This window comes from Mustela nivalis (assembly GCF_964662115.1).
Source record: "Mustela nivalis genome assembly, chromosome: 13".
Lineage (NCBI taxonomy): Eukaryota > Metazoa > Chordata > Mammalia > Carnivora > Mustelidae > Mustela > Mustela nivalis.
In genome coordinates this window covers 83,523,258-83,547,870 of record NC_139032.1, presented here as the reverse complement: position 1 = coordinate 83,547,870, position 24,613 = coordinate 83,523,258, and the positions used below count along the sequence as shown (strand labels likewise).

General features: G+C 53.3%; 2 protein-coding genes across 3 annotated transcripts in view; one reads left to right on the top strand and one right to left on the bottom strand.

The window, feature by feature from the left end:
- GOLGA1 (golgin A1) overlaps positions 1 to 16,231 on the top strand; it is a 48,364-nt gene extending 32,133 nt beyond the window's left edge. For both annotated transcript variants that reach the window (XM_082695496.1, XM_082695497.1), the window contains exons 14-23: positions 127 to 276; positions 979 to 1,074; positions 6,845 to 6,934; positions 7,940 to 8,042; positions 8,169 to 8,326; positions 8,810 to 8,953; positions 12,401 to 12,460; positions 13,012 to 13,182; positions 13,493 to 13,579; positions 14,061 to 16,231. In XM_082695496.1, coding sequence (XP_082551622.1) covers positions 127 to 276; positions 979 to 1,074; positions 6,845 to 6,934; positions 7,940 to 8,042; positions 8,169 to 8,326; positions 8,810 to 8,953; positions 12,401 to 12,460; positions 13,012 to 13,182; positions 13,493 to 13,579; positions 14,061 to 14,141 — 1,140 coding nt within the window. In that variant the 3' untranslated portion in view covers positions 14,142 to 16,231. The remainder of the gene's footprint in view (positions 1 to 126; positions 277 to 978; positions 1,075 to 6,844; positions 6,935 to 7,939; positions 8,043 to 8,168; positions 8,327 to 8,809; positions 8,954 to 12,400; positions 12,461 to 13,011; positions 13,183 to 13,492; positions 13,580 to 14,060) is intronic.
- Positions 16,232 to 17,248: 1,017 nt separating this feature from the next.
- ARPC5L (actin related protein 2/3 complex subunit 5 like) lies at positions 17,249 to 24,594 on the bottom strand. Its single transcript, XM_082695600.1, has 4 exons — positions 24,320 to 24,594; positions 19,827 to 19,899; positions 18,733 to 18,909; positions 17,249 to 17,779 (listed from the first exon to the last, which is right to left on the bottom strand). The coding sequence occupies exons 1-4, from the start codon at positions 24,466 to 24,468 to the stop codon at positions 17,717 to 17,719; spliced, it is 462 nt and encodes a 153-aa protein (XP_082551726.1). The 5' UTR covers positions 24,469 to 24,594; the 3' UTR covers positions 17,249 to 17,716.
- Positions 24,595 to 24,613: the final 19 nt, after the last annotated feature.

The window sequence follows — 24,613 nt, the reverse complement described above, 5'->3', positions numbered from 1 at the left end:
TCAGCAGCACCCAGACCAGAGGTCAGGAAGGAGAGTTGTTTCTACTGGACACCCATCTTCGGATCACGGAGGGAGAGAAGGGGTTCCTCGTCATCCCCACGGGTCCCTGTCCTCCGCCCCCCATAGGCCGCCGCAAACAGGGAGAGCAGCCTGGTGCAGCAGCAGGTGCTGGCTCGGGAGCAGCAGGGCATGGAGCGCGTCCGCACGCTGGAGGCCCAGCTCGCTGCCCTGGAGAGAGCGCGGGCGGCTGAGCAGACAGCCACGGAGCAAGCGGTGGTGAGTGGGGAGGAGGGTCAGGCCCGGCTGGGAGCAGGCTTCCTGCGTGCTGGGCAGCCAGGGCATTGACGGGAGAAGACCAGCCCCTGCCGAACGAGGGAACCACTTTTTGGAGCCATTTTCATCTTTGCAGCAAGGCACCTGCTCATGAGATTGGCTGTAAAAAGGCTGCTTTTTCTCAAACCCCAAACAGATGGCTTTGCTTTGCTTCGGGGCTGCGCAGGGACTTGCTGGCTTTTCCTGAGCAGCCCCTTCAGCTTCCTCCAGCTGTGTCCCTGCAGTGTTCTGGTTCCTCGGGCGTGGTCTCGCCCTCTCTCTGGTCCCTCCCCGCTCCCCATCTTCCAGGTCAGGTGCCATGTTTCTTCTTGCGAGGCCTCTGTCCGCTGGTTCCTCCTGACCCTGCAGTGACATGCAGGGTGAGGTGCATTTTAAAAACGCTCTGTGTCAGGGCGCCTGGGTGGCTCAGTGGGTTAAAGCCTCTGCCTTCGGCTCAGGTCATGATCCCGGGGTCCTGGGATCGAGTCCCACATCGGGCTCTCTGCTCAGCAGGGAGCCTGCTTCCCTTCCTCTCTCTGCCTGCCTCTCTGCCTACTTGTGATCTCTGTCTATCAAAAAAAAAAAAGGCTCCGTGTCTGTAGGACGGTGCCCTGCGGAAATAGGGTAAAGCCTTTTCTTCTCACACATGCTTTTCTCAATTTGCAGAGACAGCTGGAGCAAGAAAACGCAGCCCTCAAAGAAAGTAAGAGTGAATGTGAGCGTTCTTTACAACACCACCAGCTTGAGCTGAAGAAGCTAAAGGTATTTATCTGGTGGCGCCAGTGTGTCAAGGCAGTGGCCTGTCTTTTACGTGTGTGTGTGGGGCAGCCCAGGGAACGTTCTGTACTCCCAAGTGGAGAGGGCGTGAACTAGCATTTGTTCAACAGTTCTCTTAGACATTTGCTGCAAATTGTCACCTCATTAATTCCTCTCAGTGACCCAGGATGGTAGGAAGAATTAGGCTCATTTTGTACTTAATGTCCTTTGAGGCTCTGAGGAGAAGTTATTTGTCCAGGTTCTGTGGTTAGTTTGAAGCGATGCTGGTCTGACTTCACTCAACCCGCTCCCCTTCTGGGTCACCGTCCACATGGCCTGAAAGTCATGCCGTCAGCACCAGTGTCATTGAGCTTTCTCGTGGGACCAGGGAAGCACGGGCTCAAGTGGTCCTAAGGACCTTACCCATTTCTGTCGGAGGCCATGTGTAGAGATGAAGGGACAGTCTGCTGGACTATCCCTTTCCCTCCTGAGAACTTGGCGCTTTCATCATACGTCGCCCATGTCTCTGCCTAGTCATAACTGGATGCAAAGGAAAGGGAGTTTCTGCCGCTTCCGTAGAGGCCTCCAGGCTCCTCTGTCCCATTTCAAAGGAGCCCTTAAGTGATGGATCCTTGCAGTGCTTGCCCAACTCGGTCATGACCCAGGGATCTTGTGGGACTTTTGGCAGAGGCCTTCTCAGAACATCCCCCGCTGCGGGTCTGCATGAAGTCCGCGTTCAGAACAGTCTCGACTGCGTGAGGCCGCTGCTCGGGCGGAGGCACCGAACCGTGGGAAGCCTGTGCCTTGGGGTCCGAGCTGTTTCCTTGTATTCCTTCAGCAGACATTGGAGTACGGGTAGTAACCACTCTAGGTGCTGGTTGGTACAGGAGCAAAACAGACAGAATTTTACCCGTGTGGAGCCTGTAACTGGAGACGGCAGCCAAGCAGTGGTCCTGGATGTTGCGGAGAGTAAGCAGAGTGAGGGACAGAGTAGGGAGGACGGGGCTCTTGTAAACAGGGGGTTAGGGAGGGCGACAGTGGTATTTGAGCACAAGCCCTGAGTCATGTGGTGTGCACGTTTGGGAAGGGAATAGTCCAGACCGAAGAAACAGCAAATAGAAAATCTCTGAGGCAGAAAAAAGCTTAGTTTGTTCCAAGAACAGCACAAAGATCAGTGTGGCTGCCGGTCAGTTGGCTGGGGAAGAGCAAGATGAGAGCAGGCAGGCAGGGAAGTAGTTGCAAGGGTTAAGCAAAAAAGTGCTGGAAGAAATTTCGTGCAGCATTTTGTTCTGTTTGGTTCTGGTGAGCAGCACAGTTTATTGAGCAACGATACAAAGCTCCTGAAGAGGGACGGGGCCTGAGAGGGTTGAGGGAGATGTTTTGTGTTAAAACAATTACTCTGGCTCTTTGTAGAAAAATGTTCTGGAAAGGAAGCAAGTAGAGAAGGAGGAAGACCTGTTAGGAGGCTCAGATATCAAATCACTTACTATGTTTAAGGGCATAAAGGACAAAATTGAAAATTTCAGCAGAGATTTGGAAATTATTCTAAAAGACAGTAGTGTTTAAAGGGAAACAATTAGAACGTGAGAGCCAGAGAATGTAGAGCTGGAGCAAAGAACGTGGGAGACTCCAAAAGAGCACACGGAAGCTTTCGGAGGTAATGAATGTTTTCACTGTTCTTATAGTGGTGATGGCTTCACCTGAACTCACCACATTGTGCAGGGTGGTGTTAGTTATATTTCAGGAAAGTTATTTTTAAAAAACAATACGTTTTAAAAAATTATGATTAAGAGTCAATTAGAACTCGAGAGAATTAGTGAAGTGGAAGGAAGGACGGAGGGAAACACAGAAAAGGCAGGAGGAAAGACTGGATCCTGGGGGGCGCCTGAGCCCGGTCCGCGGGAGCTCAGAGGGGAATGGATGCACAGGTGAGACTGAAGCAGTTAGTTTTTTTTTAAGATTTTATTTAGTATTTTAAAAGATTTAAAGAAGATTTGTAGTTATTTTAGAGAAAGCTGGCACGAGCTGAGGGGAGAGGCAGAGGGAGGGGGAGAAGCAGACTCCCTGCCAAGCTGGGAGACCATTGTGGGACTCGATCCCAGGAACCTGGAATCATGACCTGAGTGAAGGCAGATACTTAACCGACTGGGCCACCCAGGCATCCGTATTTATTTATTTTAGAGAAAAAGAGATCAGGGAGAGCGGCAGAGGGAGAGAGAATCCCAAGTGGACTTAGTGCTGAGCACAGAGCCCGAGGCTGGGCCTGATCTCACAACCCTGAGATCATGACCTGAGTGGAAGCCAAGAGTTGGACGCTTAACTGACTGAACCCCCATGCGCTCTGAGACCAAAGCAGTTACTGAAGTGATAATAGCTAAGAAGTTTCTAAACTGCTGAAAGCTGTCAAGTCACAGGCACAGGTGTGAGGATTCTTACAAATCCAGTTAGGGTGAATGGAAGGAAGTGCTAGAGAGCATCCTTCAGGTGAAGGAAGATTCTAGATAGACACAGATAAGATGTAAGGCAGTAAGAAAGAATGAGGAGCAATGATCATTACAACTAATGTACACAAGAAGAAACAAAATCTGTCCTGCCGTGTGTCCATCATGGTCCAGTCAGGGGAAAGAACCATATTGGTTATTTGAGAATTTATGTTCTCATGTAAGGTTTTCACAGAAACAGTTACAAGCTATCACAAAGGTAGCCACTGCAAGAATGGCTACAACTTAGGGAACAAAGCAAAGAAGGTGGAATTATGGGGTGCCTGGGTGGCTCAGTGGGTTAAGCCTCTGCCTTCAGCTCAGGTCACAGTCTCAGAATCCTGGGATCGGGCCCTGCATCAGGCTCTCTGCTCAGCAGGGAGCCAGCTTCCTCCTCTCTCTCTCTGCCTGCCTCTCTGCCTGCTTGTGATCGATGTCAAATAAATAAATAAAATCTTCCCCCCAAAAGGTGGAATTATTAGGAATTAAGACAAAGAGCCCTGCAGATCTGACACACAGACCTCTGACCGAGGGACGCTGTTCGGTGGGTGCCTGGTGTGTGTTGGAAGAACAAGGCAGAGAATGAAGTCAGCCCCACTTTTGGGAAAAACCTGCTGCCTCAGGACAAAATTGCTGCTGCCCCCATGAAGCAGCCTTACTCACAGAAACCCAAGCTGACAGGGGAAGCGCGTCTTTTGCTCTGTCCTGGTGCCTTCCAGGCTCCTTCGAGCTCCTCCTGTTGGCGGAGACTCCTATGGAACCAGCTCGATGAGCAGAAATGGGGTTTGCTGAGTCCCGGGCATAGCAGGGCAAAGCAGAATATAAAAGGGGGAGCGAGGTCGGTAGGCAGTAACTTGAAAAACCAGCACGCACACACAGGAAGTGTGGTTCATTTTCGCACGCTTGGGGAATGTTCTCAATATCTTAGATTTCTAGTTTAATACCATTATAGTCAGATAACACACACTGATTTCAGTTCTTTGATATTTACTGAGGCTTGTTTTATGACCCAGCCTGTAGTCTGTCTGGGGAAATACTTCAGCGCCCTGCGGCTGGGAGGAGAAAGCATTCTCTAAGTGTCCCTTAGATCAAGTTGGGTGAAAGTATTGTCCAAGTCTCTGTGTTTTCTGATTTTTCTTTTTTGTCTTCCTGTTCCATCAGTTAGTAAGGGTGGCGTGCAGATTCTTCCAGCGATGATCACGGATTTGTCTCTTTTTCTCTTTCATTCTGCTGATCTCTGCTTCAGGTGTTCGGAAGCACTGTTTTTAGGTGCATACATATTTAGAATTCCCTCAGGGAAGGCATTCCCAGGTACAGAGAGCTGCTGGAGGCGGGGAGCCCGGTGACAGGCGCCACGCTGAGCGGTGCCGGGGGCCTGAGTACCACAGTCCTGGAGCGGGTGTGGCTCTGTGGCTGCAGTGTGGACGTCACAGCCATGTGGACTCCGTTCTGTGTGCCAGCTGGCCCCTCACTGGCTGGTTCTTGAGGGAGTCTAGTTTCTTTTTTTGTTTTAAAACCGAACCTGTTCCCCCTTGCCTTCAAGAGGATTAGCCTGCGGGCCCACTGTGCCCCGAGGAGGAGTGCCCAGGCCGTGCCTGGCAGGGAGGGTCTTGGAGTCCAGTTCCTGCCCTCAGCTGCTTTCCTGGCCTTCGCTCAGTCGGCCTGCCGGCCCTCTCACACACGGGCGGCCAGAGCTCCCCGCTCACTCTCCCCAGAAAAGGCTTCTGTTCTCTGCCCCCAGAGGGCCAGGCTTTCAAAGCTGCATCTCCTGCGGCAACAGAGCCACCCCTGATGAGGAGGGGTGTTGTCTGGAGGTGGGGCAGGGTCCCTCCGCTTGAATTCAGGCGCCCGTTGTTCTCGTCTTTACTAGAGATAGACTCAACGGAAGGTCAGTTCTGACAACTCCATGGTTGGAGCCAGAACGCCCCTGGCCAGGAGGCTGGCCTCTCCTTCCACGAACCAACTTGTACTGGCATCAGTGGAAAGGGAAGTGTCAGTAGGGGAGATAAGTAGCTCACAGAACCAGAAAGACCTGTCCGACAGGAACCAGGGGGTGCGGGGCCTCAGGTCTCTTTTCTCCCTGTGTCGTGCTGTTTCCTACCCTGTCAGTTACCCAAGCTGTTGGCCTTGAGTCTCCACGATGCCCGCTGAGGCCGACAAATTGAGTGGACATCACCACAGCAACTCCAAGCTGGTAACATACCAGCTCCGGAAAGAGGGCTTCTCCCCTCAGGCTTCACCTTACAAAAAAGGCATCTGATATAACAAGGAACTTTGGTCCCTCTGAGGTGACAGAGCCACCCCTTGGACAGGTCAGTTTGGCCAGGGGCTGCAGTACTGTGATTGGCCAGGTCCGAACCACGTGCTTATCTCGGTAGCCACAAAATGGGCGTCTCGGTACTGGCAGCCCCACCAGCACCACCTGAAACTGCAGGGTGGAAACGGGGAGGAACAGCGATGAGGCTCTTCCCCCCAGAAATGCGGTGATCCTGGGTTGACCTGATGACCTGTGGTGATGTCCACTCAATTTGTCGGGTCCTGCTGTGGTGATGTCCACTCAATTTGTCGGCCTCAGCGGTTGACCTGAAAAACAAACTTCTCTGACCAGAACAAAGGCACCTGAGAAGTCTGGGGACTGAGCAGTGAGCCCGGCTTCTGTCGCAAGAAAGAGGACTGCTCTGTTTGTCCGGAGATCGTTCCTGTGCTCTGGGGAAGGCTGAGGAGGCAGCCCGGGTCCACGTAGGAGATATTCTGGGCAGCGGAGACTGAGAGCTCAGGCAGGTGCTGGCTTGCAACCCGGCTGTCCCGCTAGCCGTGGGACCGCAGGCACATGAACCTCGCAGAGCCTTTTTCTGTTCTATAAAATAGATAATTTTGATGAGTTTGTGGCATTTTGTCCTATTACAGTTCAGTAATTGCTTCTTATTTTTCCCGTAATTGGGTTGCTCTATTCAGTTGGGCTTAGGAGTCTTTCTTCTTGTCCTGTGTTGATTTCATTAGACCAGTTCTTCTCTTCAGGTTCTCAGTCCCCTAACCTTGGCCCAGGCACTGATGGTTGACCCAGGGGATAACCAAGCCCTGCAGTGTGCCCGTCTGCGGAGAGGCTGGTGGGTTGCCCAGCAGGACAGTTCCTGGAGGGCTACAGCAGGCATTGCAGCCCGGGCGCCCGGAGGAGCAGGACGAACGTTAATCTGGCCCTGGGAGACCATATTCTTGATGGGCTTCAGGTAGCGCGCAGCTAAAAACTGTGAAATGAGTTTTGAGATGCAATCTCCTATCTGTTTTCTGTATCGCAGGAAGAATGGAGCCAAAGAGAAATTGTGAGTGTGGCCATGGCTCAAGCCCTGGACGAGGTGCGGAAGCAGAGGGAGGAGCTCCAGCAGCAGGTAGCCCCTCCGGACGCGGGGGACACGGGAGGGTGAGCCCTGGGGTGGGGTGTGCCAGCCTCAGTAGGACCAGCCTCCCTAGGGGCTGGACCTAGGTCTCAGGAATGCCATCCACTGAGTGATTCCCCTGAGGTCTCTAGAAAGGTAGGAGAAAGGTGTTATAAAGAAAGCTTCACCCCACAGGATAGGCCTTTTTTGATTTTTGATGGTCATTTATTGTTCTTAAGCTTACCTGGCGAAAAGTCCTATCTGGGTACGTATTGTGCTCTAATTTTTTTTAAGATTTTATTTATTTGACAGAGAGTACAAGTAGGCAGAGCAGCAGGCAGAGGCCGAGGGAGAGGGAGAAGCAGACTCCCTGCTGAGCAGGGAGCCCAATGCGGGGCTCGATCCCAGGACCCTGGGATTATGATGCAAGCTGAAGGCACCTGCTTAACGGACTGAGACACCCAGGTTCCCCGTTATTGGACTCTTAATTCTGTGAGGGGGCCATCACTGGCTGCAGGCCCCCAAGACCGTATAATACAGCTGAGCTGTCAGGGGGAAGGCTGGGAAACGCCTTCCCTTTCAGACAGACTCAGTGTCAGGTCCCAGACCTGGTAGTTAGTGGGCCCTAAGCCTTCAGTAAGTCCTTAATAAATGTGAGTCTTACTTGCCTCTGGAAAGGCTTTAGGATAATTACACCTTTCCGAGGGTTTAACAAACCTGTGTGACAGGGTCACGTGTATCAAATGCCGGGCATGTGGCAGGCAGGCAGGACCCAGAAGGCCAGGCAGAACAGCCACAGCGTAGGCCCAGCGTAGGCCCAGCGTAGGCCAGGTGGGCAGCGGCCCGGAGTGTGCCCAGACCAGCAGAACTGAGCTGGCAGGTGTTCCAGGCTGTGGACTGCAGGGACTGCTGTGAACTCATGGGGCCCCTTCCATGGGTAGGGGAAAAGTAGAGATTCCTTCTGGGGGAAACAGGGGGACTGCTGCCAACCACGTCATGTTGGTCTTTCTGTCCAAGGCTGCTGACCTCACAGCTGTCGTAGAGGAGAAGGAGCAGACTCTGCAGGAAAAAACCGAGGTGATTCTCCAGAAAGAGCAGGAGATTTTCCAGCTGAAGAAAGGTGAGGAGTTTTCCCCTGTCGAGCCTTCTGACCTGCTCCCACCTGGTGCCCCTGCCCGGAAGTGGCCTAGGCAGGAAGCGGCGTGGAGTCACCTGGCTGACGGTGTCCCCCCAACCCCCGGCCTAGGTCACGACTCTGCCCTGTCGCAGATGCACCAGCTGCAGAGTGAACTGGAGGCCCTGCAGAGCCTGAGGGCAGAGGAGGCTGAGGCTGCTGCAGCAGACGACGTGCTGAGGCTGCCCAGCCCGGACCAGGGCTTGGCGCTGTCGGGGCCCGAGCCACACGTAAGTCCCCACCGGAGCCGTGGGCCGGGCGTGGTGGCCACAGTGTGCGCTGCGGCAGGACACGTGGCTGACCGCTGCAGTTGGCCACGAAGAAGCGGGAAGATGTCGGGTTGGGGGGGTTGCAGGGGTTGGAATTCCAGGAAGGCACAGCTGGTGCTCACTAGTTCCGGGCTGTGGGGCAGGTCACTGCCCTGTGCTCTAGCTTCCTGTCTTTAAAGCGGAGGTGCTTAACTGAGAGCTCGCGGGTGTCGAGGAGCCCATCAGATGAGGCAGCACGTGTCAGGGCTCAGGTGTTAGAGCCACGCTCGTGCGGCGAAAGCTGATTGTCCCTCTGGGAGGCACTGGTCGGGATCGCCAAGGTTCAGGTGTGGTTCCTGGCCAGCTGCCTGTTCGAGCTCATCAGTCCACACCTCTGGAACTTTCCCATGGACCTTCAGCTTAACTTGACCATTACCTTGTCCTGGCTCTCAACTTGCTGTCTAGGTAACCTCAAGGGCCACGGGGGGCCCCGTGTACCAGCTTCCAGCAGCAGAGGGAATCCCAAACGGCGAGGTGGAGGTCATGGACCTAGGGCAGCTACAGAAGGAAAAACAGGACTTGGAGCAGCAACTTCTGGAGAAAAATAAGGTGAGGGCGCTCTCTGGCTCAGCTGTTCATCTCCCAGCACTGTCCTTGTATTTGTGCGGAAAACTGGCCAGTCCCTTTCTAGAGAGTTTGCGGATGCCCCGGGCACGTCTCGGGGGAGATCTCCCCTCTTCAGCAGAAGGCCTGCCTGGATTTCCTCCTGCGCTGCCTTCCTTTCACACCTCCCCGACTAGAGATCATGTACAGTGTCAGAGCTCGAGCAGTAGTGACTTCAGATGTTCGCAGCCACCTCTCCTGTCACCAGTGGGTCCTACTGGACCAGATCCCTTCCCTCCCACTTCCTTTCCACGGCTGTGGAATGACCCAGTGAGGCCTGACTTCAAGTGGTTTTACCGGGGGGGAGGGGTGTTGGGGACAAAAGGAAAGTGTCCGTAGGCTGTCCTGTGCATTTCTGGTATTGGCAGAGGTTTAATAAATGTCATGACTCCCCGCCCTGCGAGCGCGGGGTCTTGTTCCATCCTGCTTGCCAAGGGCTCCGGGAAGTCACGTGTGCTCACTGCTCATTGCTCAGCCTCAGTGTGTGATGGTGGGGATTTTTTTAGACCTTTATCAAAAGGAGAAAGTGCTCATTCCCTCTCCCTCTCTCTCACACGCACACGTTTAATCTTAGTATGAAATATCGAATACGGAAAAGCAAACAAACAGCATGATGTGCCCCCGGGCCCAGCGCTCTGACCCCCTCTCTCCTGGCAGTCAGTCCCTTGCTGCGCGCTGCAGGCTTCGCACCCTTCCTGCAAGCCCAGGTGCTCCCAGGGACCCTAGATCATTGCTGTACCTCTGCAGCAGTGTCTAAAAACATCTGAAAATTAAACCACCCAAAGCCAAACTTCTGACTCACCGTGCTGCCACCCTTTAGCTCAATAAGCATGAAAAGTAAAACTCGTGGTGTCGTTCTCAACCCTTGTGTCTCCTCCACGAGCAACAGCCACACTCTTAGCCAGTCCTTGGGCTCTTCTTTCAAACTACACCCAAACTGAGCTGCTCCCCATACCCTCCACTGCTGCCACCCAAGGTCAGGTTACCATGGTCTCTCCCCTCCAGGCTGGTGTTGGGCTTCTAACTGGTTTCCCTGTCACCCCACAAATCCATCCCTCTGATGACTTCCTATGAAAGCCTTGTCTTTGCAGTGGCCCACAAAGCCCTGTGCGGTTTGACCCCTTAGTACTCCTTTTACTGCACCCCCCTGCCGTCCCCAGCACTCCCTCTTAGCCATACTGGCCTTGTCTTTCTGTGAATATTAAGCACCCTTCTGCCTCAGGGCCTTTGCACTTTCTGAGCCTTCTGTCGGAAGATTTTTCCCTGCAATTCCCTTACTTCCTTCATGGTGTTATTTTGTCAAGGCATCTTCCCTGCTGCCCTTGGCAGCCCTCACCACCAGAAGAACCTCCTGTCCCCTTACCTCGCTCTTTCTCTCCATGCTTCTTAATACCTTCTGATGTACTAAATACTGGTTATTGGCACTTTTCCGTCCTGAGAGCAGACATTTTTCTCATTTTCTTTATTGTTTTTTCCCAGCCTCCAGGTAGCTGTCTGCCACTAATAGTAGGGACTCAGTCGGTATTTGTTAGTTGAATTAGTCCATGAGCCAAAAGCCTAAAAAATCAGGTAATATAAAATAGCAAATGTACTTTCAAACGAGTGCCCAGGCTCTTGGTTAGCCAAGAGAATACAGACTGAAACAGCACATTACCATTTATAAAATAGGGTGTTTAGAGGCCATTTAATGTGCTTGACAGAAGCTGAGCCTCTCACAGAGCCGTCTCACTCTGTGCAGAGACTGTGGACATACCTCTGGAGAAAGCAGAGCTGACCATCGCTTTAAAATTGGAGGCTCAGGGCACCTCGGTGGCTCAGTTGGTTAAGTGACTGCCTTCGGCTCAGGTCATGCAATCAAGTCCCACATTGGGCTCATAAATAAATAAAATCTTAAAAAAAAAAAAACAAAAAATAAAGTGGAGGCTCAGCCTAGGGCATCCCCTAGAGTTACTATCACATTTAAAGTTAAAATTGAAGGGACACCTGGCAGGTTTAGTTGGTGGACCATGTGACTGTTGATCTCAGGGTCAGGAGTTCAGGCCCTACATTGGGCATAGAACTTGCCAAAAAAAAAAAAAAAAAAGGAAAACTGTGGAAAGGTGTGAAAACTGATAAATGAAAAGCACTATTCAAAATTCTAGCTACTGGGGTGCCTGAGTGGCTCAGTCAGTTAAGCATCTGCCTGGGGCCCATGTCATGATCCCAGGGTGTTTGCTGCTCCCTCTGCCCCTCCCCCCAACTCACTGATTCTCTCTTCCCTCTCTCTATCAAAAATAAGTAAATTTTTTAAAAAACAGAAACAAAATTCTAGCTACTCACCCCAAGATTGGTGACATAGACTAGAAATCCACAGGAAAAACTAATGTTGATGTTACAGTTGTGAGACTTGGGTTAACATTTTTTTCTTGTATTGCTGATCATACAGTCAGTGCTTTCGTTGGGAAAACAGAAGTTAGCCTAGTGATCAGTGGAGTGTGTAACAAATTACACTTAAGGCTTGACACTAACTAAATTCACTAAAAAGAAAATTTAAAGAACAGATAAGGACAAAAAAACTATGATCTATTACGCTGTTAAAAATAAACATACGGGCGCCTGGGTGGCTCAGTGGGTTAAGCCACTGCCTTTGGCTCAGGTCATGATCTCAGGGTCCTGGGATCGAGTCCCGCATCAGGCTCTCTGCTCTACAGGGAGCCTGCTTCCTCCTCTCTCTCTCTGCCTGCCTCTCTGCCTACTTGTGATCTCTCTCTGTCAAATAAAAAAAAAAAAAAAAAAAAAAACATAAAAATTATGGTATTTCAGGAGAGCAGTGATACAGGATCATGGCACAGAATTATAATTCTGAAGAATAAAATGTTCTGGGGCGCCTGGGTAGCCCAATGGGTTAGGCCTCTGCCTTCAGCTCAGGTCATGTTCCCAGAGTCCTGGGATCGAGCCCCGCATGGGGCTCTCTGCTCAGTGGGAAGCCCGCTTCTCCCCTCTCTCTGCCTGCCTCTCTGCCTACTTGGGATCTCTGTCAAATAAATTAATAAATAATCTTATTAAAAAAGAAAAAGAACAAAATGTTCTGTCCAGAGGAGTTTCCAACTGCACTCCCTCCAGAGGCAGGCCCCAGAAACCATCCAGTGGGCTGAGGCCCTGAGTGCTCCACAGAGGGGGTATGACAGTGGCCTTTGTGGGGCACTGTGAGCATGTGCATGCAGAACAGCCGGGGAGGAGCCCCAGGCCTGTAGGTGTGACAACGCAAGCCTCCTGGGAGACAGGGCAGGGTCTTAGAACAGATACATGAGGCCCCCAGGCAGCAGCTGGCTGTTCTGTTGTCCTTTGCACTTTAAGAATGGCGACATGTGCATTTAACAAGTGGTGTCTTGTGGGGGCGGGGCTTTGTCTCAGACCATAAAGCAGATGCAGCAGAGGATGCTGGAACTCAGAAAGACTCTCCAGAAGGAACTGGTAAGTGCCCCTCTTCTACCTCGTGCCTGTTGAAGCCCACCCATCCCCACTGATGTCAAGAAGCTTCTGGAAAGCCAGACGTTGGCTGGTGGGACAACGGCCCTGCTAGCTTGAACAGGCTTCTGCCAAGTAGCTGTGGGACTGTGGGCACTTGGCGTCCTTGCCCGAGCCCGTTGGTGCTCTTGAGAAGTCGGTGACGTGATCGTGCGCCGTGTGTGGACCGGACAGTGCCAGGCCCAGACTTAGAGGAGCAGCGCCTCTGCCCCTTGTGGGGTGCTCCCTGCCCCAGAGGTGTCCTGACCCGGGTAAAGGAAATGTCTGAACGTCCCCTGATGACCTCTCCTTCATCAGCGGCCACCCCAGCTGGAGGGGCCGGGCCTTCCTCGGGCCCAGAAGGCACTCCCTGCCTATGGGGGGCCCTGTCATGCTGCCCTGCGCTGGGCCTGGTAAAGGAACAGCCCATGGTCACCATGTGGGCCCTGGGGATCTCCCGGGGGGGTTTCACACCTGACTCGGGGGTTCAGTGTAGCATCTTTCCTTTGGGTTTTCAGAAAATCAGACCCGACAACGAGCTCTTTGAAGTCCGGGACAAGCCTGGCCCTGAGATGCCGAACATGGCTCCTTCTGTCACGAACAGCGCAGACCTGACCGATGCCCGCGAGATCAACTTTGAATACCTGAAGCACGTGGTTCTGAAATTCATGTCCTGTCGGGAATCTGAGGTAGAGGCTTCTGAGTCGCCTGTGGGGTAACGGAGTACCCGGCTCATTGGTCCGAGCCTCGCGTGGCCTCCCCCAAGTCCGTTTCTTTCTTCCTCTCCCACATTCCGATTTGGCCGCCAGTGTGGATGCCTCGTGCTTTCCCCGGGAAAGCACGGGAAGAACGGGTCATTGTGGTCAGACCGGGGAAAGCCCAACGTGGCCCTAAACGAAGCTGGCGGGAGTGGACCTGGGAAGCGCTGCCATTTAGGGCCCCCGACCGCCCACTCTGCCCCTACCAGGGCCCACGGCAGCAAAACTTTCTTTGTTCCAGGCTTTTCACCTTATAAAAGCTGTGTCAGTGTTGCTGAACTTCTCACAAGAGGAAGAGAACATGCTCAAAGAAACCCTGGAGTATAAGGTAGGTCTCCGCGGGCTCGTAGAAAACTGAGTTACAGCCCGGTGCTGGGGGGGGCCGCGAGCTCCCCCGACATGCGCTTGATTCCTGCACGCACGGCCCCACCGTGCCCCGCCAACGGGCCTGGGGCTGTCCCGGACACTGTCACTGACACGTCTGACGTCCACAGCCCCAGGTCTGGCCTGGCATCCAGACTTTAAAAAAAAAAATACAATATTCAGAAGGTACATGCCGAAGGGATAGAACAAAAATACATTTCAAGGCAGAATTACCTCCGGTTCCATCACCTGGTTCTGGTCAAGTCCATGTTCTCCGGCTCCCCTGGCGTCCTCAGAACAGGCTTGGGGCCCCGCAGACCAGTCAGTGCAAGCAGCGTCTTCACCGCGAGCTCCCGCGGGGCGTGGGGGTGCCACAGGGCGGCCTTCGGGCTTCCTCTGCCCCTCACCCCGGTGCTCACCTCGAGCCCCTTCTGTTTCAAACACAGATGTCGTGGTTTGGGTCCAAGCCAGCCCCCAAGGGCAGCATCCGGCCCTCCATCTCCAACCCTCGGATACCCTGGTCCTAGATGGAGGTACCGACAGGCGAGCGCCACGCGGTGACACTTTTTCTGTGAAAAGAACACTGACACACCAGTCCGGGTGGGTTTTTAATCACTGTAACTGCAGTATTTTGTACAAGCGTCAAAACATTGTTTACAAGACTTAAGGCCGCCTTCCCGGCAGACGGACCCGAGCCTCGGAGCTGGCGGACCCAGTGTCCGTGCGCTCGTGAGCCGGAGGGTCCTGGCGCACCCCACATCTCCCCAGCGCTGCTCGCATCCCAGCTCTGGCCGCTGCCCGTCTGCGCCGGGGCCCGCCGAGTGTCCGCGTTCACGCTTGAAGCTGCAGCGGCCGCCTCGGGCAAGGAGGAGGCCCGGTCCAGCCCGCGGAGATGGCTCCGGGCGTGAAGGCGGCCCGGCGGAGTGGTGGTCGCGGGCCTGCCCCGCCTGCTTCTGCCACACACAGCAGCTCGCTGGACTGGGCTTTCCCGGTTAGCATGTTTGGGGTTGGATGAGCTAGAAGAGGCTTTTTAACCCTTCCTCTCAAGAAAACATTATTTCACCTTGTTTCCCAAACCACCCAGAGCTTTAGGCGTGCACATCTCTAAGGTACTCTGGGGCCAGGGTGGACTCCTGCATATGCAACTCTGACAGTATCTCACCTTACTGAGGAGAACTAGCAAATCTATAAAAAAGATCCTTAGTACCAAATACACTCAATTGCCTTTTTAATGAATGTACTTGTCTTGGATAGGTTGCTGGTAAACCATTTTAAACTATTTTTTATAGCTAAAGTTCTTCGCTATTATAAACATGTCTCTGTATTATAAAATCCATTTATCTGGTGTTCTTGAAGGCAAATCAGAGCATCAAGAGGAAACTATTTCTAGGATTGGGACGCCTCTCCCTTTTTTAATTTCACTAGCAATCTGTGGTCTCTGCTTCCCTCTGAAGCAGTGGTGGTATTTCGTTTGCTTTGCTTTTAACTCCGTGTTGTAAGACTGAGCAAATGCTAATCCCGTTTGCTGTGGTTAAGGACTGTCTGCTCCATTCAGGGGAAGCCGTCGTGGTCCCCTCCATCCTCGACCAAAACATCGCCTTGTATGTGGAGCCACCCCTTCTACCCCCAACCCCTGCCCCTATCCCTGCATATTTAAGCCAACACTACATTCCGGCCTCCAGACAGCCCCCCACTGGCCATAGTGCGTGACAGCAGGCCAGTGGCTCTGGCAGGGACCCTGAAAACTTGTTCTCTTACTAAGGAAAGGGGAACGTGCTTGCACTGGAGAATACACAGTACGGACTCCCAAGAGACTGCTAATTGATTACGTTTGACCCAAGTTTCACTGGTTAAATGAACCAGTGAAGCTCCTAAATTTATTTTCAGTTAGCCAATGATGTAAAGTTACATTTCTCAAAAATGCATAGGGTTAAAATATGTAAAATATAATCTCACGGGAAAACAGGGATTTGCTGAGTAAATGTACTGCAGGTCCGCAGACCCGGAAGTACCCAGCAAGGGCAGCATCACCGTCCTCTCTGCTCGGCTGTCTGCCGCCCTCCTGGTCTCCAGTCACCTACCTCCTCCCGTGGCTCCTCCCTGCACATGGCTCTCCTTTGTTTAGAATATTAGTTTTCCTTTATCTGGTGGGGACACAAGATAGGAATTGCTTCTGTTCTGTAATTGTGGTGAGAGGTGGCTTCTCCAGCTGTTCCAGGAGTCTCCCCACGTTGGGTGGCTCAGGGCTTCCCAGCGGCTCCTAGACAGCGACAGCGCAGGGGGTCCCCTGTTGACTCCACTGTGGCCTCCCTGCCCACAGGCCCCCCGCAGCTTTCACTCGGCCTGGACTGGCTAAGGGAGGCTTCATTCTGAGTAGGCTTTCCTCCTGCATGTCGAATCTCCTTCAGCTTTAAGAGGAAGAGTGGAGTAAATATTCCAAGTGATTCAATGCACTTTTACTTGTATAAAACGTTCTGTGATACAGTGTGTATAGCCCTTTATATGAGCATCGGAGTTGGATCACTCTCCATGTTGTAAATAGGACTTGTACTATCTAAGACTGCTGTAGAAAATTCATTTGTGGTGTCACTTTTTGATTAAAGCTCTTTAATCGAGATGCAGCTTCAGTGGGTTTTGCTTGGGTCTGGTGTATCAGTATTTGACTAAGGAAATTTTAGTCCTTTGTGTCTCCTTTTTAATGCTCTGAGGCAAATTTCCTGGACTACGGAACAGACCTTCCAGTTTGGTGAGCAGGTGTGGGGAGAGCAGCGAGCTCGGAGAGCGTAGAAGCTCCGTGTCCTTTCCCCTACGCTCCCAAGTGCTCGCTTGCATCTGGCTGTTGCTGGAAGTACAGAAAGGGGAGCGAGGGGAGACGGCTCTAGAACATTGGTCTTTCAGAAAGCACTCCCACCCCGCATTTAGGTAAATATATGTGATTTAATGAAGGCAGCAGCCTAGTCCTACCTCCCAGGAATGGTGGAGGTTCTGCAGAGGAATTGGAAGGATTGTGTCACTTTGGTCAATGTCTTCTCTCCAAGAACCACATCAGTGGGGTCCCTTAACGTCCCTTAACGGAACGCAGACTGCGGTTCCATGTGCTTAGAAAGTTACAAACACATCCTGCTCTTCAGAGCAGCTGGCTGTTAGTGGTTATGGGAACCAAATGTTCCTTTTGTATCTATAGGCTGATGGTACGTTTCTGGCTTTTAATCCTTTTAAAAAAATTTTGTCAGCATTTCAGTAAGGGTGTTCCTGCCACAGAGCCCCAGCCAGCGTCAGGAGATGGTGACCAGGCCCTTCTGGGGCACGCGCCCAAAAGACTCCACATGTAGTCACACAAACTAAAGACTTTAAAAGCCTAGATCAATTGAATGTTTAGTACTTTATTAAATAAGCTTCAAAATTACATACAAATCAAAGGAGTAAATCCAATAAATAGTTGTCCGCCAAACTCTGTCCCCACAGCAGCCCGCAGCACGGAGCCCAGGCCAGAGGTACTGCGGCGGCAAGAGGGCCGGACGCCACGCTCACTCCCCGGACCGGCTCTGCGGGGCACGCCCACCCCCACATCAGTTTCTCATTCATTACCATCCCATTCCGTACTCACTTTACATACATGAAACACACCGCAAAGTACATACTAATAAGCCAAGAGCTTTATTGATGCAGCAGGCACTTTACAATGAATCCAAGAGAGCCCGTCTTCTCTGGGAAGACGGGGCGTCTGTACAAACCCTCGAAGTTTTACTACTTCAAAAACACAAGCTCTCCCTTTGACCACAGCCCTTGGATCTGTACCTGCCTCGATGGTCCCTCCCCCACGTGAAACAGGCAGAGCACACAGGTATACCCGACCAGCGCCGGCCAGCCGCTCTGGTAGACAGTTACTCGTGGACAAAGGCATAGACTATCAGATCCTGCAAAGGATTTAGGAAACAGACGAGTTCTCCCTCCACCTTGAAAATAAAATACACTTCAGCGGATGCATGTCCTGAAATACTTTAGTTGGAAGTTCCTAAGAAGATGGTCCACTGGCAATCCCTTCTTCGTCAGCCTGTGCATCCAAAATTCTTCTCAAGGTAACATGAGTCCTTTTATTTTTTTAAACAGTCTTTCTTGCTGTAAGAACTCTTATAATGGAGCCTAGTCCTCCTACTGCTAACGCCTGTGGGGGCAGGAAAAGGAAAGGAATCAAATGAGACGTGGCTGACCCAGGGGGAGCCCGGCTTGCTGGGGGACATGGCACCCATCACCGAGCCCTCCTTAGAAATGCCAACAGGGCTCAGCACCAAGTCGCCATAAAGGGACCAAAGTGCCTGGCCTCCACAACAGGCACCCGGCTTGCTCAGTCCCTAAGTCGCACAGCCACCACCCCCTCCCCAAGCCCTGTTCACCTTCTGGCCAAGCAGGCAGAGCATGCCCAGCAGCACGACCAAAGGCCACTGCAGCCCAGCACCGAGGCTGCCCAAGCGGCTGAGCCCCCCCGAACTCAACAGAGCCTCTGGGGAAGGGCCTGGTGTCAGCAGTAGCCTGGCCTGCGATAATGACGAGCAGGCTGCCCGTAGCTCCGCAAGGGGGAAGCTGGCTGGCTGAAATGCCTTCTTCTCGTAAGGACCTGAGCAGAGGACAGGCACAGCTCTTCGTGCTTCCGGTGGCTCAAAGCCCTATTCAGTGAACATCCAGGTTTCTGCCACTGCCCCCTCCGACCTGGTGAGGCCGAGGCCAGAGCAGGAAGCCCTGAGAGTCCGCTGGAGGGCTCAGCCTGCATTCCATCCCTGTGACCTGCCCCCCGCCGCCCACCACCACAAAGAAGCTGCCTCCCTCCCACCTGGGACTCCCTGTCTGTCTCCCCCTGCCATGTCCCCTGTCCCCAGGACATGCCTGGCACAAATCAGCAGCTAAAGCAACTGGAACTCCCAGAACCAGGGAACCCCTACCAGGTGCTGCCACTGGAGAAGCGACCAGATGTCCTAGGTTGTTTAAGGTGTAGCCCCTTACTCTCCAATGCCTAGCACACTGTCCCGTGTTGGTCCCGGAACCTCTGGCCTCCTGACGTCAAACCCTGGGGCAGGGGCCAGGCGGGCACAGGCCACCTGTGCGGGCAGTGTGCTCACGTACCTTTTCATGCCACTGGAGTAACACTGCGCTGCTGTTTTCTGTGGGCTTCTCAAAGCCTTTATAAATGTACTTCATTAGCAAGTCAATGCCATTTCTGTCCAGAGACTGGACGGCCTGCTCAATTTCACTGCTCTTAAAGTTCGTGAGCACTTTCAGCACCACGCCCTGGGCTCGCTCCTGTGAAGCAGAGAGAAAGGGAGTGCCGGCCGGAGCCCAAGCCCAGGCACACCCACGCCCTCCCAGACAGGCACAGATATGCCAAACCGAGCGGTCAGAACTCTTAGAAACACTGTCCCCTTTCTCGTTTATCTGGGACGGTTACGATGTGAGCGGCCGCTAAGTTATTCCACGTCTTTCGGGGAGAGAAGCAGTGGTCTACGGGAGAGAAGCGTCCCTGCTCCTGAGGACATCTGCAAGGCTCAGGCTCCCCAAGATCCCAACCGTGGAGATCGGTTTTCTTCACAGGTCCCTGAAGAGCTGCAGCTCCCCTCTGCGTTCACCCCAGTGAGAGACAGGCCGTTTCCCCCCACCCGAGAGGTGCAGCCATGGCTTACGTCAAGACGCTATCACAAGACAGCAAAACCCCCGCTTCAGAGAGACCCCTTTCCCTGGAGCAAACTTTTGACAGCTTCTAAACTGGTGTGATGTGATAAAGCAGGATCCTATCTTCTCAACGTTTGAAAAGGCAGGAAATCCTAAAAGCACTAAATATCCTTACACAAGTAAAGCCTATTCGATAACCTTGAAAGCCAAACCACTGCTAAGTCCCACGGGGCAAGCTAATTTATAGTTTTGCTAAGCAGCAAGGGCTGGGTCGACTTCTCACCCCAGGAAGCCCTGGGGAGGCGAGACTGTTTCTTTGGGGAGCTTTTACTCTAAACGCAGACAGGCCTGATGGCAGGAGTGCCAGGAGGCTGCCATGGAAGCGCTGCCCAGCGCCAACTCACTCCCTCAGGAGAGCCTCACTGAGGCGGACGCACAACAGACGCCTGTGTGGAGCCCCGCAGAGCCCTCACTCAGCTGTGACACAGACCGTCACGGTCACGGCCCAGGCCCGGCGGCACCCGGCAAAGCCACAGCCGCACCCGCTTTACCTTCACGGCCTGATTCTTGGTGTTGACGGGAGAGTTCCGCAAGGCGGCGTGGAAGGCCCGAAGCATGTCCCCTGTGCATCACCACCGGTTAAGGACGGTCCGGCTCAAGCATGCCCACACCTTTGTTCACAAACTCATTTCAAAAACAGCTTGAGAGAGAGGACTCAAACAACATCCACATGCCCCCTCCCCTGCGCCCCACTGCGGATGTCAGGTGTGGCCAGAGCCCAGTCAGAGAGCGGCCTGTAGCTCCCCAGAGCCACACCAAGAGCAGAGGGCCCCTCTACTGTGCACGGCTGCTCCTTCTGCCGCCCCCAAAACGCATTTGGACACTCCTTCCCTCCCACCCTAGAAGGCAGGAGCAAAGCAAGTGCCCTCTCCGGGTGACCCGCGATATAGAGGCTGACTGAGCCCACTGGCACCTGCTCGGTCCTGGGCACCGGGTCTGCCCTGGGGCTCCTCACCACGCTGATGCGAGGCTGGCCCGCCCACCTGTCCGTTCTCAAAAGGGAAGGACGAAGGCACAAATGGAGATCTCCTAACGCTTAATCCAAAGTTTTATCAACGCCACTGCTAAAGAAATTAAGATGTCCTAAAATTGCTATCTTTCAAGACCCGCCCGGGTCTGTGACGTCCCAACTACTACTAGAAGGGAGATTTATTAATCTAAAAGTTTTTCCCAGGCGCCTGGGTGGCTCAGTGGGTTAAGCCGCTGCCTTCGGCTCAGGTCATGATCTCAGGTTCCTGGGATCGAGTCCCACATCGGGCTCTCTGCTCAGGGGGGCCTGCTTCCCTTCCTCTCTATCTGACTGCCTCTGTCTACTTGTGTTCTCTGTCTGTCAAATAAATAAATAAAATCTTTTAAAAATAAATAAATAAAAAATAAAAGTTTTTCCCCAAAATACGAGTCAATCTGCCCCACTTCCCTCAACCTTAGTTGCAATCCTGACACATTCTTTGCTGAGGTCTGAATGCAAAGCACTGACAAGAAAATGACAATCTGGGTTAGGTCCCCAAAGGTGACACCTATTTTAAACTGAATTACATCAGCCAACTTTCATTTCCTCATCTGAAACACTGGCTTCAGCCAAAAAGCTTCAAAAATAGAACAAGGGAATGGCTTCTGCCCAATCAGGTCTCTACTCCTGGTTGTGCAGCGATACCTACGTGTGAACGGAGCCTCCGGAGCAAAGCCCCGTCCCTTCCTCCCTTGTGTGGGCTCCATCCTGACTGTGCTGGGCCCACACCACCCAAGGGCCACACCCGCTGAGCTCCCCACCCCCTGCCCGCCGATCCACCTTCTATGACAGAGAGGCAGCCCACCCCCTGTCGCTGCTGGAACTCCCTCTCCTCGGCCAGGCAAGGGCCAGTCTGGTATCAGCCACTGATAACTTCTATCTTGGCACTGTTTTCGGATTTGGCGTCCCAGAGCAATACAGTCTCAGCGGCTTAGTAGGAAACAGAGGCCGGCTCTCCCCGCGAACCAGCGTGGCTGGCAAACAGAATCTTTGAGGGATGGATGGGGGGTCCCTAGTCCACGGGGGCAAAAAGTCACTGCTTTAGTTACCTTGGTAGTGCCAGTCCACCAAGCATTCGCCATAGGTGTTGATGGATACAGGCCCTTTAGCAGCTTGGGGAGAACCGGGGAGCAGGGAGTGCACAGCAGGTGTCAGGTTGGGCCCCAGGTTCAGCTTACAGAACATCCTGTGGAGGCTGGGGACTGCTGCCCCTCATCTCTAGGTCAGGGTTTCTCAACCACAGCGCTTTTCACATTTCAGACCACATGGCCGGTGTAAGTCTGTCCTGTATGCTCACTGCACTGTATTTAGTAGCAACCCTGGCCTCTGCCCACTAGATCCCAGCAGCGTGCCCCAGGTCTCCAAACAGTGCCAGATTTCTTCAGGGGGAGGAGAGAGTGCAAAATTATTCAAAACCACTTCTTTGGACACATCCGTTCCTGAGACCAGAAGGTTCTTCAGTGAGGAAGAAAAGGAATGGATATTTAAACTCCCTACAAGGTCTCAGCTCCTGTGCCAGGTGCTTGCACATGTCATTTCAATACTGCTACCAACACTCTGGGACAAGAATCATTATTCTCATTTGAAAGGCAATGAATCTGAGGCTCAGAGAAGGAAAATGACTTCCCCAATGTCAAAAAGGTAAGCTGTCCAGCTGGCGTTCAAATCCAAGTGTGCCCAACTCCAAAGCTAAATTCTCTACCAAATCCCCTACTGTTGTTCTACCCAAAGACCCAAACTACAGTCCAGGATACTTGCTGCGTGCCCAGCACTGTGAAGCCTCTGCAAGGTTGTTGTGATGCTCCCACGGAACCTGTAAGGGCAGCCTTGTTCCCCTCCTGTTCACAGGAGAGGATGCTGAGGTTCAGACAGGGTATGAGGTCACGCAACTATAGCACAACAGAGTTAGATCTGCATGGATACATGGCCCATGTTCTAGTTCATCGGAGTGATTTCCTACCATGACTCAATTCCCTATACGATATAAGACAGGCCTCCTCCTCCCTACCTTCCCCCACTCCAATTAATCAATCTCTATCCCTAATCCTCTGGCCTCTGTTCTAAGCTCCTAGCAGCCTACTCTATAGTTTAAATTCGGTGATCTAATAGAAGTCCAATTCCTGGCACATGGTAGGGACTCAGAAAATACCAGTTCCTTCCTACTCCCTCCCTGGGCTCCACATGTGCCAGAATTTCAGTTCTCCTTGCGAACCTCCCTTTCACCAATCCCGAGGTAGACAGTCTATGGTAACAAGGTTTCTGACACTGTCACTAGTGGAGAAACGGCCACCAACTCAATGTGCTAAACCTCAGCCTGGAATTAGCCTCAAGGAACCTGTCATTAGTCAGGGGGTGTACCAAGAGATGACCTTCAACAAGTATCTGTAGCACCAGGACCAAGACTAGTGGAGAAACGGCCACCAACTCAATGTGCTAAACCTCAGCCTGGAATTAGCCTCAAGGAACCTGTCATTAGTCAGGGGGTGTACCAAGAGATGACCTTCAACAAGTATCTGTAGCACCAGGACCAAGACAGCAGATAACCAGACTCTGTTCTCCCCATCTGGGGATGGTCCTGGCCACAGACCCAACCCTGGAGCCTTTTTGGTACTGCTTGCCCATAAGCCACGTCCTGCACCAGGCTGCAGAATCAATCTTCCCTCGTGAGGGTCCTTCTCGTGACCCCATTTCATCAATGGGGTAAGCAGGGTGGTCCTGATGGGGCAGGAAATACAGGGGTTGAATCCCCACCTTTGAAAGCACATTCCTGTTCAAACAAAATCTGGTTTTTGTTTCAAAGGCACACTGGAGGAACCCCGCAGGACTCCTCCCTAAGGTAGTCCTCGGGCCTGCCTTCCCAAGGTGAGTCAACTGATTAAACACCCAGAACCTGATTTATATACAGCATCAGCATCCGACCCTGCCCTGGCAAGTGCGGGGGAGGGGCAGGCACTTCCTGTAACACCATTTGAATAGAGAAAAATCCTTCCTGTGAGAATAAGTTAGTTTCCTGTGCTCAAACTGCTAAGGGACCAAGCAGGCTGTGACAACCACCTCTATTTTTAATCCTGTTTTCTAAATGCCTGCCTTATGCGGCCACAAGAATAGTCATTTCCAGTCATGAGGTTCTACTTTTACATTTCACTTGGTGCTGTCTGGACTGTCTTAGCTCTCAACTACTAGTTCTTCCCGGCTTCCCGCACAAGAAGGCTATTTCAGGGAGGGAGCCAAAAGTGACTTCTTGAACGTGGCTGAGACCATCAAGCTCCACTGCCCAGGGTGTTCACAGGAAACCGAGAACAGGTGAAAAAGAGTGGCAGTAAGCGGGAGGTCAGACTCCTTGTGGGGTGGGAGGTGCACAATCTCTCACCTCAGGGCTGGACCAAGGCTCCAGCCTTCGCTCCCCCTTGGTTCCTTTCTACCCCTCAGCCATCCACCCACCGACCTTCATGTGCTGCTGCAAGCCGGCCCAAGAGGACTGTGCCCGGGAGCCTTCTAGGCCGCTGAATTACTCAGCGGGGCTCACCTCGGCCCCTCCCGCCCATCTAGCTCGAGAATGGCCCCATTTCCTGAAAGGGAGGGATGGAGTGAAGGGGAGCCAAACGCACAGTCTGCGGGGATAAGGAGACAGAGGGGGAGAAAAGAGGGCAGGCCTCGCGGTAGAGTGAGGAGCCTGCGGGGCTGCCAGGGTGTTGGGCGTGCTTCTGGGGCTGGTGAGCCGGCGGGTCCAACCCGGGCTAGGCGCCGCGCTGAGGGAGGATCCGTGGGCCGGAGCCCGGGACAAGGGGAGCCCGGGACAAGAGGAGTGGGAAGACCGGGTGAGAGGAAAGGGGGGCATACCCGCAGTAAGAGAACCTGGCCCGAGGGAGACCGGATGGGAAGGGACTTGGGAGACGGACCTCAGGGGCCCGGGGGTGAGAGGAGTACGGAGACCGGCCTGAGGGGCGCCCGGGCCGCCGCGCTGGGTAAGGATATTGCCGCAGAAGGCCGTCCACCTCGCTAGGGTCCGGGCCTGGCTCGCCCGCCGCCGCCGCCGCCTCCTCCTGCTCGTCCACGAATTTGTTCTCGTCAAACTCGTCGATGTCCACCCGACGGAAGCGCGAGGACAGCGTGTTCCGGGCCATGGCGGGGACTCGGCGCCCGCTCAGCCGGCTCCGCTCCGGGTCCGACCTCGGCTCTACCCAGCTCGGCACCGGCTCAGGCTCGGGGGCGGGAAGCCGCCGCCCGGCGCCTCCTCCACCTCCTCCGCGCGCAGACGCCGCCGCCCGC